This window comes from Anabrus simplex, chromosome 6 (genome assembly GCF_040414725.1).
Source record: "Anabrus simplex isolate iqAnaSimp1 chromosome 6, ASM4041472v1, whole genome shotgun sequence".
Lineage (NCBI taxonomy): Eukaryota > Metazoa > Arthropoda > Insecta > Orthoptera > Tettigoniidae > Anabrus > Anabrus simplex.
In genome coordinates, this window is record NC_090270.1 from 92,377,500 (window position 1) to 92,395,874 (window position 18,375).

General features: G+C 36.0%; 1 protein-coding gene across 10 annotated transcripts in view; it reads right to left on the bottom strand.

The window, feature by feature from the left end:
• Positions 1-18,375, bottom strand: part of trol (terribly reduced optic lobes) — a 918,151-nt gene that overhangs the window by 395,678 nt on the left and 504,098 nt on the right. For 7 of the 10 annotated variants that reach the window (XM_067149795.2, XM_067149796.2, XM_067149792.2 and 4 more), the window contains 3 exons: positions 17,040-17,147; positions 11,726-11,842; positions 7,609-7,722 (listed from right to left, as the gene is read on the bottom strand). In XM_067149795.2, the coding sequence (XP_067005896.2) occupies positions 7,609-7,722; positions 11,726-11,842; positions 17,040-17,147 (339 nt within the window). The remainder of the gene's footprint in view (positions 1-7,608; positions 7,723-11,725; positions 11,843-17,039; positions 17,148-18,375) is intronic. The other 3 variants (XM_067149794.2, XM_067149791.2, XM_068228323.1) reach the window with 1 other exon arrangement.

The window sequence follows — 18,375 nt, forward strand, 5'->3', positions numbered from 1 at the left end:
CTTGCCAGCCTCAGTTGAGTTAATGAAGAAGAAATGAATGATGAAGTAAATTTATTATAATAATAATAATAATAATAATAATAATAATAATAATAATAATAATAATAATAATAATAATAATAATAATAATAATAATAATAATAATAATAATAATAATAATAATAATAATAATAATAATAATAATAATAATAATAATAATAATAATAATAATAATAATAATAATAATAATAATAATAATAATAATAATAATAATAATAATAATAATATTTAGGAAAAATATAAACATATAACCTCAACACAAAGCACACATGGCATAAATAGAATAAATAAACTGACTAGTACACAACATAACACCAAGAACACATACAACAAAAAAGGCCTGTCAATAGACACAAAATTAAAACATTATAAAACAATTAAACAATCAGAATTAACATATGAAAGTGAAACAATTTTCAGAACAACTAACACTGCAGAAATAGACATTACTTAAGATTGAAAGAAGAAGAATCAGAAAGTGCATAAACAAACACTACCAAGAAGGAGACTAGCTTCTAACGAAACAGTCTACAAGGAAATGGAATCAGTAATGAGCCCAATCAGGAAGAAACAAATCTCATTCTTTGGACATCTACTCAGGATACCAGAAAACAGGATCATCAGGAGAGTTATTGAAAAATGATGAAATGAAAGAGCAACATTAGATGGGTGACAGAAATCAAGGAAGATATCAGGGAACTACAAATTACAATAGAAGATTTAGAAAACAACAGACAAAATCAAGAAACTCTCAGACAAATAAACCAAGATCAACAGATGGACAGTGGGATGGGCAATTTCAGATGAACATCTGGTATTGTTTATTATCATACATAGAACAATCCTCAAGACTTGAAATGATGAGCACGAGTTTTGGAAATGACACTGATTTTGAATCATTAATACCGCCAGAAATTGTGGCAGAAGCGGTGAATTTTACTAACAACTTACTACTGTAAAAATCAAGGAGGATGTATGAAAAATTTTATGCACAGTTCATTGACTTGTAAAAAGTTGAGTTAATTTTCTGTGTTTTAACCCTAACAGTAACACGTCTATAAATATCGCTTTAGTTACACCACACGTTTCGAAGACGTGCACTCAAAGCCTATTATTTAAAGTTACATTAAAGTTACCAGATGGAATGAACAAGGAATAGATTTGGTGGAGGGGATAACTCTCCCCTCCTTAAGAGGAATAGATGGCATTCATTCACACAACACGTCAGAAAAACGTATGGTGTTACTGTCAGGGTTAATGAGTCTTGCTTTGAGGTTAAAATCTTCAAACCATATTCCTGCTCAACGCATGCCATCTATTGAACTAGTCAGGAACAGTCATGGTTTTTAATGTGTCTCACTTTGAGACTGAAATATCCAAATCACAGTCCTGCTCCATGCATTCCATCTGTTGGACTAGTTGTGAACTCTTATTATCAATATATATCACGCATGCCATCTGTTGTAATAGTCGAGAACAAACTCAATGGACATCGTTTCTTTATCAATAACATAATGTAAGACATATTGTAAAAACTTGTAAATTATACCTCTAATTATAGTCAAAGAGAAACAGTCGTATGCTTCTTGTCTATAATGGTAATTAAGACACTCATGTGAAAATTATGAAACTTGCTTTCACTCATTTCATAAACATACTCATGTCTTAATAAATGCCATTATAGGCAGTGTTTTACTCTAGCCTCTTAATATGTGCATTAATATGTGGATTTATTTTTCATGTTAACAGTGCCTTTTATAAGCCAGATTAAGGAAACTTTGTTTTAAACTAGTTGTAACCCATTAATTTTAGATGTCAGAGCAATCTAGCATCTGGCATTTGTCATGTCCTGCCTTGAGAGTATATCCAGTGAAAACTTTGGGCTCCAGCACTGTAGTGCATTCAATATACAAATCAATACAGACACTGCCATCTCTGCTACGGTACATCCCTGTAGATGGCGTCAATCCTATAGAAACTCATGTGAGAGAAATTACAATAAGAGAGTTTCAACAGCGAGAATTTGTTTCCCCCCCGCCCCCCCCCCCCCCAGCATTTTCAGCACAAGCAACTAGTTATCTTATAATAAGATAATAGGAAAGAATATGACACTATGATGTACTATGACACAGCTATGTTAGACTGGTACCCTCTTTAGCTCTAATTCTAGGACCATTTCTTGAAGTCAAATAATAAGACAGCCAGAATAGACAAACAAGATGAGATGAGACGAAACAGAATGAGATGAAATATACATTAGGGAAAATGGAAATTGCCACACCACAAAACAATGAGTCAGTGATGTTGATTTTGGAGATATGGATGGTATACAGGTACACAAATAATGCTGATTTCAAGTCCATCAAATTGTTCAAACAGCCTTCTACCTGATTGGTGACTGACATACCACCTTCTGAATGTGAAGCTCAGTTGAGCTTAACTGACTTGTAGTCTGTAATGTGCAGTGAAGTGAAGTGTTCATTAGTGAAACATGCCACACCAACAGGTACAAACTGATATCACTAACTGTCATTGGTTGAGAGGATCTGGATAATTGGTCTATATAAGAACAGGCTTTCTGTGCAGCTACACATAGTGGCTGAAAAATCTATGGCATAGCGTCTATGGGCAGCAATGATCAAATGAAGGGACATATGCTCAGAGACTTGGGACAAGAGACCAACTTGGCAGACAGCAATGTGAGAAGATTGCCACATTCTTCAGATATTGATAACTGACCCTCGAGTAACAGTGAGGACATATGAGCTACTGTGGCACCACACATATGCGACAAGCAGTTGGCAATCATTTGTGTCCAGTTGGCTTACGAACCTGTATACCTGCAGCAAGTGTTCCACTGACCTCACAACATCAACATGTGAGGCTGTCCTGGTGTCTGGAATGAGCCAACAAATGGCACAGTGTCATCTTCAATGAAGAATTATGCTTTTGTCTTGGCTTCAATGAACTTAGCAATTATGACTGATGGTGTACCGGGAAGAGAGGGACCACACTGATCTTGTTGCTGAGAGACATATAGGGCCAATGCAAGGCAATAAAGTCTGAGGAGCAATTGCCTTTCATGTGATACTGCCGTTAATGATTATTGAGGGCATAATTACTAGTGGGCTGAGACAGGGAAGTGTCCTATCGCCAATCCTGTTTACAATAGTAATGGATGACATCATGAGAAAATCAAAAGCAACATATGGAGGAAGAGAAAAAGTGAATGATAGAATAGAGAAGAGCCGACTAAGATGGTTTGGGCACATAAAGCAAATGAGTGATGAAAAATTGCCAAAAAAGTTGATGGAAATGCAAATGCAAGGAAGGAGAGGCCACGGATGACCACGATTAAGATGGAAGGACAAAATCCAATGCAGTATTATAGAAAGAAACCTAGACTGGGACACAATGTTGGAGGAGGAGTGGTGGAAGGACCAAAGAAAGTGGAGAGGAACCATATTTTTCCCTACCTGACTACAGCTGGATAAAAGGAAATAATGATGATGATGATGAATGACTGCTCAATAATATGCAGACAGGTTTGTTAATCCAGTGATTGTCCCTCTGATGGTGACCACTGCAAATGTGATGTTACAGCAGGATAGCCCTCCCAACCTGAATGGTCACGGATGTACTGTCTCCTACATGCAAAGATCTGGCATCTCCAGGAAAGCTCTACATTTTAACAGTAGCCTGCCAGATTCCCAGACTTAAGACCTAGTGAACTTGAGCGAGATATGATGGGTAGATGTCTGCATAACACTCCCTTCAGCCACTCTAAACTGTGGAAGAACTGACCCTTGTGATGCAGCAAACAGGGCTATATTTCCACAGGACATGATCCAAAGCCTTACTGACTCCATGCCATGAAGGATTCAGCAATGTTTTGCTGCTCAGGGTAGGCGCATCCTGTACTAATGTGTGCCTTCATGTGCATACAGATGCCCCTGAACTGTTTTCACATGGCTGTCCTACACGTGTCCACCATGCACACTTGAGGGGTTCTAAGCACACCCCTTTCAGGTGCTGCAATTTTCATTTTTCCCAGAGTATATAAGAATGAAGAAATTATACATAATGATATGTTTCAAACAGAGGCTTCACATTTCAATTGCAGGGAATTGTACCAATTTCTTTCATGAAACCTGTCAGGTAAGTACCTAAATGTGATACTGTATAGGCTTTTGCACTTTTGGTGAGTTTCGGTGTAGAGTTCTTGTTCATTAACTCTTTCCCGCGGATTGCGTAGTAAAGCGTACTGGAGTCGCACATTGTCTCCCGCGGGTTGCGTAGTAAAGCGTACTCGACTTTCAAACCGACTTCCTCTGCCATCTGTCTGATAAACATATAACTTTTTGGAACCAGTGAATTCCCTGCGCTTCCTAGATACCACTGGCATGCACGGAATCCTATAATAAAGTGCTCTTTTATACGTTTTCTTAGATAGAACAGACAGCTGACTGAATGTAAACACATTGCAGCAACATGGCTGCTCATAACGAGTTGAATGCGGAGGATATTTGTTACAAATTAGATCAATATGTTGACAAATGCAATGGTAGTGAGTTTGAAGTTGTAGGTATGATAATAAAAATGGTATGGGAAGCATTTGGGACAGGATATGAATCTGAGAGAAATCGAAATATGGCTCAGAACAGGAAATGTTCATTCAGGTGTCTCCGTTTAAAATATTAGGCCTACTTGTAAAAACATAATTATCAGTTTTAATTCTTCAGTTAATTCTGTTTCGGACTTTGAGCCTCTACTTAATTACATAATAGCCTATTCCAACTAATGTCAATTTATCTTCCAATCCCATTCAGTCAAAAATTGTTTATAGTTTGTATGTCCGAGAGGAAGCACGATTTGCTATCTAAATATCTTCATCCGACTGATCCTGAAAATGAAATAAATTGGGAGATTTAGGGTGAATTCCTGCGTTCTCTGCATTATCAAGAAAATACAAGCCCCATAATGCCCAGTAATTTAGACTGACTTCAAGAACAAGCAATTTAACATTATGCACAATATTGGATGCTTCCTGATGTACCATTCTGAACGGGGGGGGGGTTGCGTGTGATTAGGTTATCTCATTGTATCATTTTAGAATAATTATAGTGTATTTTACATTGTTACAAAATTTGAAACTGATATCTTAAGTGGTTTTTACAGAATAAATTATTTAGTGAAGGTACTCCACAACTATACCTGACAAGCAAATTATTACTCTAGGTTTTGCCCGACAGTGAGTCAAAGATATTCCGTGGGAAAGGGTTAAAGTGCCGATTGATTCGGTCGTGTCTCTCATTGAACACCTGTTCCCTGAGGACATTGCTAAGCTATTTTACCACTGCACGACTTCCAACTATTTCTTGTGGGGCGGTAATTTTTACGAACAGATGGACGGAGTGGCTATGGGAAGTCCACTTTCGCCCTTAGTGGCTAATTTCTTTATGGAGCATTTTGAGGAGGAGGCTATTGCTTCGGCGCCCGTCAAACCTATGATATGGTGGAGGTATATTGATGATGCATTTGTGGTCTGGACAGAAGGTCCTGAGAAATTTCATCTATTTCTAAACCACCTAAATCAGCAACATCCTTCAATTAAATTCACTATGGAGATGAAGTCAGATGGTGCCTTCCTTTCTTGGATGTCCTTGTAAGAAAGAAACCGGACAGCTCCTTAGGACATACTGTCTATCGTAAGCCTACCCACACAAATCGCTATCTTCATGCAGATTCTCACCACCATCCAGTACAAAAACAAGGCATTCTCACGACACTCACCAAGAGGGTGAGATGAATTTGTGAGCCATCAAATATCCAGGTGGAAATGGACACGCTCAAAGTCACGTTCAAGGGTAATAGTTACAGCGATTTGCAGATTCATAGAGCCCTGCATCCCAGAGAAATGACCAAGCAAAGCTCACAGAAGGAAGAAGTGAAGGGAACTGCCTACTTGCCTTACATTCACAACACCACAGATCGAATTGCCAAGGTCCTCCGCAAACACAATATAAAAACCATGTTTGGCACCGCCACTAAAATTGCTCACAGTCTGAGTAAAACCAAGGACAAATTGTCCCCATTTTTACATCCTAGTGTATACGAAATTCCCTGTACCCAAACATGCTGGTCCATTGGTACCCATATCAAGGAACATGAATGTAATATTCGTCTCAACCAGCCAGACAAATCGGCAATAGCTGAGCACGCTCTATCATCGGGTCATGATGTCATGTTCCAAGATGCTCAAGCTCTTATCCACACTAGACACTACAGGTCCAGGATTATACAGGAAGCCGTGGAAATACGTAGAAATCCTAACAATTTCAACAGGGACACTGGCTATCAGTTAAGTAATACCTGGTTGCCAGCCATTAAGGATTTACGTAGGTAGTTCCCTTTCCTGTCCCTTCACTATTTTTATTTTTATTTCGTCTCTGTGTTTTCCAAATTCGTACGTTCCTCATCGCCAGATGTTTCATTCCAGGCTTGTGTCAATGTCTTATGTTATGTACACATGTTATATGACCCTCTTAGACTGATTCTGATGGTTCGGTCAGCTTCCGCTTCGAGCGATAGCGCTGTGCCACGTCTGGGGAGCCATCTGGGGATGAATGAACGTACTATTTCCACTTCTATTATAACATCTAAATTTCAAAATCATTGTTTAAGAAGCCTTTCTCGTGGACAGTCTGAGATTTTCTTCTGATGATGCAGAGCACAGTTCCCTGCAATACGTAAAGAATTTCACCTTATTTTCTTGACACGGCATAAGCCCAAAAGCCTATACAGTATCATGTCTATAAGTACAGGCCATGAAAGCATCGATGGCAACAATACCTAAATGTGATAAATATTAGTATTGATTGTGTTTTCAATTACATAACATGAAAATGTTTTGTTTATAATGGTTTTAAGTTTAAATTTTAAATATTATGTATTATTAATGAGCCAATCCCACGGTGTAAGGGTAGCGTGCCTTCCTCTTACCCAGAAGCCCCGGGTTCGATTCCCAGCCAGGTCAGGGATTTTTACCTTGATTTGAGGGCTGGTTTGAGGTCTACTCGGCCTACATGATTACAACTGAGGAGCTATCTGACTGTGAGATGGTGGCCCTGGTCTAGTAAACCAAGAATAATGGCCGAGAGGATTCGCCGTGCTGACTACACAACACCTCATAATCTGCAGGCCTTCGGACTGAGCAACGGTCACTTGGTAGACCGTAGACCAAGGCCCTTTGGGGATGTTGCACCATGGGGTTTGGTTTTGGTTTGGTCTTATGTATTATTAATATTGTATTACTGTAAGATTTCTTAACTTGCCGACATCACAGAATGAAACAAAATTATTGTAACTCCTAAATCTGAACACCTTAAGTGATTGCTCTCATTTGACAAATGGGAAATATGGATGTAATAATGTGAATTCTGCAATCATAAAATCCAAAAGCAATGTCATGATCATTAACCAAAAACTCTTAGAAAGAAAGAGGTACAGTAGCGTGATATTGCCTGAAAATAAAGACAAGAAAAAGCATACAGTATCAAATTAACTTACCACATTCTTTTTCATCAGAAGAGTCAAGACAGTCAAAAATATTGTCACACTTCTTGGACATATTCAAGCATGTGCCATCATCACACACAAAATCTGAAGGTGAGCAGGTAGGACCTAAACAGAAGCCATACACAGAAAGGTGTGGTGTTGCAGTCACAAACACAGAACAAAGCAAAAGTGATGTAAAGCACGTTTTGAAACAGAACACAATCTTTGAAAGAGCAATGTCATATTATTGCTTTGCATCTCAAAGATCTTTAACAAGCAGCTTCTTTGTTCAATTTAACAAAAAACAAATAATTTTAAAAAAAACATAGGCACACACAAGCACACACAACTGCCATATCCAACCAGGTCTACTCAGTTTTGTTAGTGGAAGAATACAGTTCTCAATATGGATTGTTAATACATGAACCATGCTACCACATTTATACAGTATGTAACAAAAAGGACTGGTTTCTGTGTTAAAATATACGGAATTCTGAAACAAAAACGTACAATAAATTATTTTACTGTAAGTTACAATAAAAACACAGAAATCCTTAATCTAGAATGGGCACCTTAATTGCTATGAACAGAGATTACCCCTGTAGGTGGGAGCAGTAGAATAACACCCACAGTATCCCCTGCCTGTCATAAGAGGAGACTTAAAGGGGCCCCAGGATCCTCACTTTCATCTATTATATCCAACCTCGTTTTGTCAACTCTTGTTCTTTTATGACCCCGTTGATACTGGGTAGTGAGGCCTAGGGAGTCTTTCATTTTCATGCCCTTTGTGGCTTTCGTTTGGCCGATACCTTCATGTTAATATTAATTCTCACTGATTAGTGTTATATAGAGGATGGTTGCCTAGTTGTACGTCCTCTTAAAACAATTTGATTGTAATGTTCTCAACTAGTCTGTATTAAGCTTCCATACAGTGTGCGTGCTTATTACACAGCAGTAATTGACCTGTTCAGTACATTTCATGGCTTCTGAATTAGTGTTGAACAAAATATGTTCATGTGCTGTAGATTTTAAAATGCAATTCACACCAAAATTTTGAAGATTCATGAGAATGAATTGCAGACAGTGAACTGGAAGGTCATGATATGCTACAATCCTTGTCTATAGGCCAGGAAGAGCATTTTCGGGTAAGTTTTACTGATCTTCTAAATTGTTTTTTCAATCTGATTATCAATACAATGAAATTGATGGATTTTTATGGGCATACAGGAACAGTGTGATGACAATTGCACTATCATTTATGGACATGCAGTACGCAGTAAGGACAACACTTATTTTCAGAAAAATTAATTTCTCAAAAAAAGTGGACCTAACAAATGTTCAGGAAAATATATTTTGAATACATTTGGTTCAAATGATTTTCTGGTAGCACACATCGTAAATGAAATACCAGCAGAACGCTGTGATTATAATAATAATAATAATAACTATTTAATTATGTATATCCTGGATGTAGTTTTCTCCTGTGGTATTCTATACTCTCCAGGGTAATGCTGGAATTGTAGGTTACATTATTTCAAGTTCTGGGGCACCTACTGAAATCCTAATCCTAATAATTACAGTTATAGGACTCGATGATGATGATGATGATGATGATGCTTGTTGTTTTAAGGGGCCTAACATCGAAGGTCATCGGCCCCGTTATAGGACTCTCTACTACAGCCACCACAATATAGCTGTTTACAACACATGTATCAATACACTCAGGTATGAAAGCCTGATGGCCTGTAATGTCGTAAGCCTAGAAACTACCGTATTTAACTATGATATTACACTGATTATTAAGCAACAATATGTGTTCAGTCTCTGTTAGACGACATTACTGCTAAGTTTGTACAAAAAACTAAGCTACCAATGATAAAATTATCTAACATGGGAATGGAAATCATCCATCATCATCATCATCATCATGGATCATCATTATCAAGATTGGAGATGCTTTTCACTATCTGCAGGTTGCCTATAAGGCATCACCTCAAAAGGCCTGCACCAGGCCACTCCGAAGGCTATATATCATCATCATCTTCATTATTATTATTATTATTATTATTATTATTATTATTATTATTATTATTATTATTATTATTATTTATTAGCAAAATACATTTGACAAACACAGGTCACAGCAAAGAGATTAAGTATTCATGCAGAATATACCTTCTAGAACAAATGAATGAATTTTGTTTCATACTGTATAAATTATCGTATCTTACCTATTTATTACACATTCCGAGACAATGAAGTTAAGCTCTCAAAAGAAAATTACTGTATGGTATATAATGTTTATACTGACAGTATTTGGAAAATTCTTCAGTCAGTGGAATTTATTAAAGAAATCAAAACTGACTACATCAGAAGCGTATCTGTACTACATGCAGTTGGTTTCTACTTTTGTGCATTTGATCTGACAGTTGAAGATCTCAAATAACAGCAATAAACCAACTTAGAATTTTCAGCTGATCTGCTTAAACAATTTATAATGCTGTATAAAGTATCTATTTCAGATTCTTAGATGAAATATCATGCTAGAGAGAAGGGACATAAAATGTAAGAATAATTTAACAAGACATTCAACAGTTCATAGGATAACAGCAGATATTTCAAATCAAGTCTTTATGGGCATGAAGAGTGGAGGAACTATTCAAGCCTGCAACCCCAATGTCCCTTAGCTGAATGCCTTGTTTTTAGGAGTCATCAATATACTACTTATTGGGTAATATTTCCTGCCCTCAAAGTTAACAGAAAAGAATATCAGTTGAAAGAAGATACATTTGCAATTGGTAAGTGTACAAATAGCACAGCTAACCAATCAGTCACAAATATATTTATAGTAAAATGGATATGTACTGAAAATTTAACAATATACTCTTATTGAATGTAATATACTTAATTAGTAATATAAAACATATTCACGTAAACTACGACAAGGCAGACCTAGTCCCAAACACATGGCATTTTTTTGTATCAAGTTTTGGCTACCACTGACTCAAATCTCCTGCATATCTCTCAGTTCTCTCTTCCTCTGATATTTCAGCTACCTCTGACTCCTGTCTGTGTCCATTACTATATCGTACTCACTTTATGGCTATTCCTACCTCATATCTTTGCCTCTCTCTGTCCTGTTAACAACCACTATCACCGCCTGGCTCTGTGGTGTTTCCCTCCCTGTCTCTCTTTTTGGCTAACCCACACTCAAACCTTCACCTTCTCTCTGTACTTTCTATAACTACAGTAATAAAAATTCAAAGAAGATTGTTGTGTCACTTTTATGAGACAAGAGTGACACACAGATCATTGTACAGATCTCTATAGCAGTCATATTTCAGTTGGAGAAAATCATAATTCCTGAAATTACTCCAAAGTCAAAGCAGGAAAAATAAAAGAAATGATTTTAATTAATGAATCATTAATATTAGCAAATACTTACTTTTTCTTATATGAAGGAGTAATCCACTGTTTAGAAGACATATCTCAGGACAATAAATATGCACTTAAACCTTCCATAAAAGACATGATAGTCTGCTGAATTTATGCAATGTGTGAGATAAGACTTGCTACCCAAATTTTTTGTTTGTCTTAGTTATCATTGCTATGCAACTTTAGGACACACCACAACTTAGTTAATTATAGTGATCTTAGGTTCAAAGGATCTTGAGTTTGATTCTGGCTGAACCAGGGATTTTAACCATGTCCAGTTAATTAATCTAGCTCAGGGACTGGTTGTTTGTGTTCGTCTTAATACATAACTCTTTGTTTACACACTAGCATCACACTACCAACCATCACTGAAACACATTATAGTACAATACATCTCTCCACATGGATCTGGTTACAATCGCAACAGTGGGAAAAGCAACAAAAAAAGACAAGACTCATCGTTATTAACCGAGTTTGTCTAGAATTGCAGATTTTTGCAAAAACATCTGCAATACAATATACATACATACATTATATTTGCTTGTTACTCTCCCGTACTAACATAGGCAGTTTGTGATACTTCACATGATATAAATTCATAAGACTACCATATCCAGTCATCCAGATTGTGAAAGTATTCAATATATTAACAAAACACTATAATACCAATTGCATGAGAAGAAATATAACTCACTTGGACAATTTGCTTCATCAGAACGATCAAAACAGTCCAACTGGCCATCACAGTAGAATGAGTAAGTAATACACGTTCCATCGGAACATTCGAACTCGTCTGATCGGCAACGTGTAGCTGTGAAAACACATCAAGCGAGCATGCACTAAATAAAATAAGAAAACTAGATAAAACTACTGAGTTGGGAAAGGACATAATCACAGATAATGCAAAATATTGAAAGTCACTTTATGAACAATGATGTTTCAATGAATAATTTTGCAAGATTCTTGGCAGGGTACATTCTGAATCAAGGCCAAATTTAACTACTGCAACGCCTCTGTGCCCAAATAATTTTGCGCCCTCTTCCTTAAACTTGATAAGACAAAATTGCAATTACTGTTATTTTAATATAACAAATAAAGTAATACAGTAGAATGCCTCCAAGGTAAAATATCAAACATTAATATAATTAAATAATAATAATAATAATAATAATAATAATAATAATAATAATAATAATAATAATAATAATTCAACTGTGGTGGTATTTATAATATTATTACCGACAGTTTTCATGTAAGTGGAACGAAAATTCCGTTATTCATGTCGGGAGATTTCGCTTTTGAAAACTATGATAGTGCGCGCCCTCTAGAAAGTTTTTTCAAACTATCAGAGCTTTTACGTTTTGCCACCCCATAAATTTCCTGCCCTGGTCCCGGGCCCATAAGACCCATGCCTAAATATGGCTCTGTTCTGAATGAAAATTATAAGTCCCATAACAAATTATTTCCACTCTTGCAATAATTTTTATTGTCTCTTGCAGAAAATCCTCATAATTTTAGCAAAGTTGTCTGTCACAGTGCTCTATCTATAGAAATGAATTATCCTATCAACTAAACAGTCATGGTTCATAGGGCAAGAAAAATACAATCTTCATCATTTTAACCAAAAGTTTTACTTGAGGAGCAAAGAGACAAAATAAAGAAGAGAAGAAAAAAGTTGCAGGAAACATAGATTTTTCTCCATACACTAGTGGAAATGAAAAGTGTTCAATTCACAGTGCGTGTGCTTGAAAATTATGAAGCTTGACTCTAAATTTTATTTTATAAAAGGGTATGGAGGTGAATTAAATGTGTGTAGAAATATGAATTAATTGACTGATTCCTCTCCCTCTTCCTATAAAAGAATATTTGCCTCAATTTGTCATCTTGAATTTCAACTTTAATCTTCATATTATGATCTTTTCTACCTTCCAAAGCTCCATACAAGATTATTCATCTATTAACATCATTCCACACCATCTCTCCACTGACAGCTCAGAACATACCATTTAATCAAGCAGCTTGTCTCCTTACACCCTAGTATTCCCAGCCAAAGGTTTGTAACACCCAGAACAAAAAGTGCTGCTTTTCATTGGATCCTTTTCAATTTTCATATCGAACAATCATGGTGTAAATCCCATAGTCTGGAACCACTCTCTAACTGGGTCTCACCAGAGACTTATATACCCGCTCCCTTACATCCTCATTACAACCCCCAAATACCCTCAATAAATAAGTCTTTTGCAGTTCCTCACTATCCTATAGCTTATTTACTACTCTATGCAGTATACACCATCTAAAGAAAGCCTTACCTGGGATTCCAATTCCTTACTCATATCCTTTATGTACATAAGAAAACGAAGGTTCAATAATACTGCCTTGCAGGACCTCACTCTTAATCGTTATAGGATCAGATAGTACTTCACATACTCCAATTCTCTGAGTTCTATTTTATAGAAATTTAACCTCTCATTTGTCTAGTCCAATAGCTCTGATTTTCATCAGCAGTCAACCATAATCTATTCTGTCAAAAGCCTTGGATCAGTCAATAGCAATATAGTCCATTTGACCTCCTGATTCTACAACATCTGCTATATCTTGCTGGAATCCTACATGCTGAGCCTCATGGGTAATCTAACATATAATAACAATTGATAGCATAACAGTTGAAAATAGTTCTAATCTAATATTCAATATACACTAAAATAAGTCACTGTCTTGAGGATGTAACACAATATTTGAAAATTCAAGACAGTGACTTATTTTAGTGCATATTGAATATTAGATCAGAACTATTTTCAAGTGTTATGCTATCCATTTTTGTTATATGTATGGCCAATTACTTTGTAAGTGTTTTAAGACCTTATGGCTGATAACAGCCTAATACCAATAGGCCAAACTTAGTACCATGATTAAAATAAATTGTAATTTTATAATGTACTGATTAAGTGGATTACCTCATTTATCTACAATAATGATATTGTCATCAATATGGAACATTAAAATTATAAACTTTGATTTAAGTGGTACGTTCCGAGCTGTCAGTGGAGAGATGGCACGGAATGACATTAGTAGTTGAATAAGTTTGAGTGGTGTTTTTAAAAGTAGGAAAGATCATGATATGAAGATAAAGTTGGAATTCAAGAGGACAAATTGGGGTAAATATTCATTTAACCTTCCGTCAGTCGCAACTGATCTAATAGGCACAGGCTGTAGTCATCGGTCGCTACCGCTCCAATGCACGGACCTACAATTCTCATCCTCTGACTAGCCTCGCTCCTTGCCACGTTCGTTAGTCATGTGACAGGCAGTCTGTGTTCGCTCGCTCCATAAGCCGGAAGTGTTCCATCTGATCTGGTAGATCATTGCGACTGTTCCTGTTGTGATTGGTGTTTCAAAGTGATGCAAACAATTGCTGTTCTGCAAGTAGTTAAATTATTTGTTTACCCTAAATTTGGTGTAATTTCCCACGTAAGCATGTAGATAGTGCAATATAAGCCTGGTGCCTCACAGGCACATTGTGACTACTTACGTCCCAATTTCTCTTTATTTTAGATTTACCATACATTATGGCCAGTAGGAAGGAACATTTTAACTCAGACAGAGCAAAAGATGTGGAGGATGTCCAACAACTGCTGCGGGATGAAGATGATAATGCGTTACATGAGAATTTTGAAGACGAAAGTGACATAAACAGTGATTATCTTCTGGAATCAAGAGATGGTGACTCGGAAACAGAACAAGATGACAATGGTGATGCTGATGAACAAGGAGCATTAGAGGCCAGTGCTAATTATTATGAAGGGAAAGACAAGACAAAATGGTGTACGGTGCCGCCATCCCCACGGGTCCGCGCCAGGAAGCACAATCTCGTACGACATCTACCTGGAGTTATAGGACAAGCAAGGCAAGCTAAATCACCGCTTGACTCCTGATAGTGTTTCTTTACAGAGGAAATAATAGACACTATTGTAACTTACACAAATCAATACGTGGATTACGTGAAACAAAATTTTACTCGTGAAAGGGATGCTGAGCTTACAGACCAGATAGAAATTAAAGCATTCTTTGGCCTATTGTACACGGCAGGATCTTACAGAGGGAATAGGCAGAGCCTTGAAGATCTCTGGGGCACTAATGGAGATGGTATAGAAAAGTTTGCAATGGTAATGAGCCTCAGGAGATTTAAGTTCTTGATTCGTTGTTTAAGATTTGACGACCACCAAACCCATGAAGAAAGAAAGGAACATGATCGACTAGTGCCTGTGCGAAATATTAGTGTTCTTGAAGAATCCTTACTGAAGAATATATGACCTGTTTAGCCCTGTTTATGATATTTCTCATGTTTGTTGTTATTGCTGAGACATATGAACAGTTTCTGCCAACATAAGATTTTCTCTGCGATTAAAATTGTAACTACTGCAAAGATACCTAAAATTTTGAAGAAAATATATGGTCATAAAATGCGGCTTATTTTGGGATCAGAATTTTGCTAAACCATTTTTAACTGTCTCAAACACACCTATATAACATAAGGAGTACAGCATAGCTACCCACTTGAACTTCCCGAAACTTATATGTGGGGGGATCACTCAGGCTCATTGCGACCTGCCTTGAAACTTTATATATTTTATATAACTTTTTATATATTAAAGGAAAAGGAGTTAGGGATTGGAATAATTTACCAAGGGAGAGGTTCAATAAATTTCCAAATTTTTTTGTAATTATTTAAGAAAAGACTAGGTAAAAAACAGATAGGGAATCTGCCACCTGGGCAACTGCCCTAAATGCAGGTCGGTGGTGATTGATTTTGAATGTGCAACAGTGTTTCTGGAACCATATCTGTACCTTACATCTTGAGGACTCACAGAGTGGAATGAACTTTTTTAATTGTCTCTTCCGTAATGGAATAATGGCATTTTATATTTATAGTCAGTATCCATCAGTGCTGAGGAGTATTTTCACAAACAACAGAAGAGTTAGAAGCCCAAAACTATCTGTAGTTATTAGCAGAAATTCTTAAGATTTCATGAGCTGATGTGTTCATAAAGATTCTGTTTTTTCTGTCCTATGAGGTTCAAGTGTATTTACTGGTATCTATTCTCTTTGGCTGATCATACACAGACCAAGAACAGACTGCTGCACTGTGTAAGGATGTCAAAAATCTGCAATTAGAATATGAGAAAATAAAAGGTACTGCACCAGTAATTGTTTTTTTGCAGTAAAGTATTCAACACTTTAAAAGTTTGGGAGAGGTTTGTATCTTTCAACCTCAAATATGTCAAATTAAGTAAATTACCTTGATAAAGAATGTATATACGTCTGAAACGTTTGTTCTTGGGAATTATTTCATTTATCCCTGAGCTCAAATATTTTAACAATGACACTGATTATGTCATTATATTACAGTCCGATGTCCCAACCTTCCACAAACTTCAACACTCTGAACAATGATCACAGCAACTATCATATAATTCATAAAAACAAATGGATGCAATGTAATATAACTGATTAAAATGCATGAATAAGAAAGAAACAATTGATGAAGAAATTGATTTTTACCAGGCAATACTCTTCAATAAATAAATCAATCTAAATGACAGTCTTCAGTAACCGTAATGCCTCAAAGATGTCACCACCAATGGGAGCAACGTACATCAAAATGCTGATCCAGGTTTCAACATTTTAACCCAAAATTCCTCAAACTCCTCTTGCAACATTCATGTTTAGATACCATACTTGTTCCGTCTTTGTAAAATAACAAACCAGTGGGTAATTAATCACCATTAAATCTCACTCATAACCAGAGCCTGGAATTTTAAGACCTAATAAATACTGAAAAATGACCTAAAAACCCTGAAAACATGACTGAGAAAATCCAGAAATATGAAGGAATATACATATATAATTGTTTCTTTCTTATGAAATGAAAAATAAAAATAATCAAGCACCAAATAATACTTAATATCAATGTTACATCTACTGTACAACATGAGTTAAATGTTACATACGACAGCCTTGCTCGTCAACAGCAGTGGGGCAGTCTATCACATCATCACACCGCTGCTCGTTCCTTATGCAGACACCATTTCCACAGTTAAATTGGCCAGGACCACATCCTTTAGAGGGTGGGAGGAGAGAAGCAAAAACAAAAGAAAAATAATAACAAAATATTTTGGAAAAAGCAACTTATTGACAACTGAAGGAAAGCTTTATGGAATATATACTACAAATAAAACAACTAAAGTTACACGCAATAAAATAACTATTTAAATAATTGAAAATAAGCATAAAAAATGCAGATACACAAAGAAAGAAATTGCATATACTGTATTTTCTACATGCCTAAGCGTAAAATGTTTTCACTGCAATGAATTCAATATGCAATATAGTTTAGTTGAATGCTTCTTATTCTTGACATAAAAGAGAGAGGATCACTCAGATTAACTGATCTAGCTATATTTGTATCTCATGGTAGTTTAACTTTAGAGACCTGGTATGTTACAGGAGTTTGAGACAATTAATGATCACATTATGAAAATCATTAATGTTAATTTAAAGTATAGTCTATTTTTGAATATCCTGCATGTTTTATTCCCATCAAACTATGCAGCAACTCTGATTTGAAAGCATTGTAACCACATTACTGGTCTTCGGATTTGATGTTACATTAAGTCTTGTGTGCAATATATTGCTTTTATATTTGTACCTAATTTGTGGTATGCAGGATTATATTCAGCTTTGAAGAGTTTAGAGCTCTTCCAAAGACAACTGAATAAACATGGAATTAGACTTCAGTTGCCATGTTTTCCCTGCCTATCATTATCAAACCATTTCTAAAACACGTTACTAATCTACTATAAACAAGATGATTTAGGTAAGGGTCTTTCGTCCACTCCAATATTTAGCACCAATGAATTAAACAAACCCTTTTTCAAACCTGAATAACCTTATTTGCTATGTAATATTTCCAATGAGAACCAAACATGCAAATATAAGAAAATACTCAAACTTATAGTATACAGAGTTCCAAATACTTGTGTATACCATTATAAAGCTAATTTGAAATCTATTCCATGTAAAAGAATTGAGAACAGAATTTTAATAATCTGTATAAATCTTTGAAAACAATTAACAGATAAGATAACTCATGAAATTTATACAAAACATCCAATCTTCAGATATATCTTACAAGGAAAAAATAATAAAAGGCCACTTTAAAGAAATAGGGTTTCTGAAGACTAGCTTTTGACACATTTTTCTGAGTTTTAGGAACACAAAATCCAAGTACACACTTTAAAAGTTACCAGTATAAAACTGGCTATCCTGATTTACAAGCCAAGGACT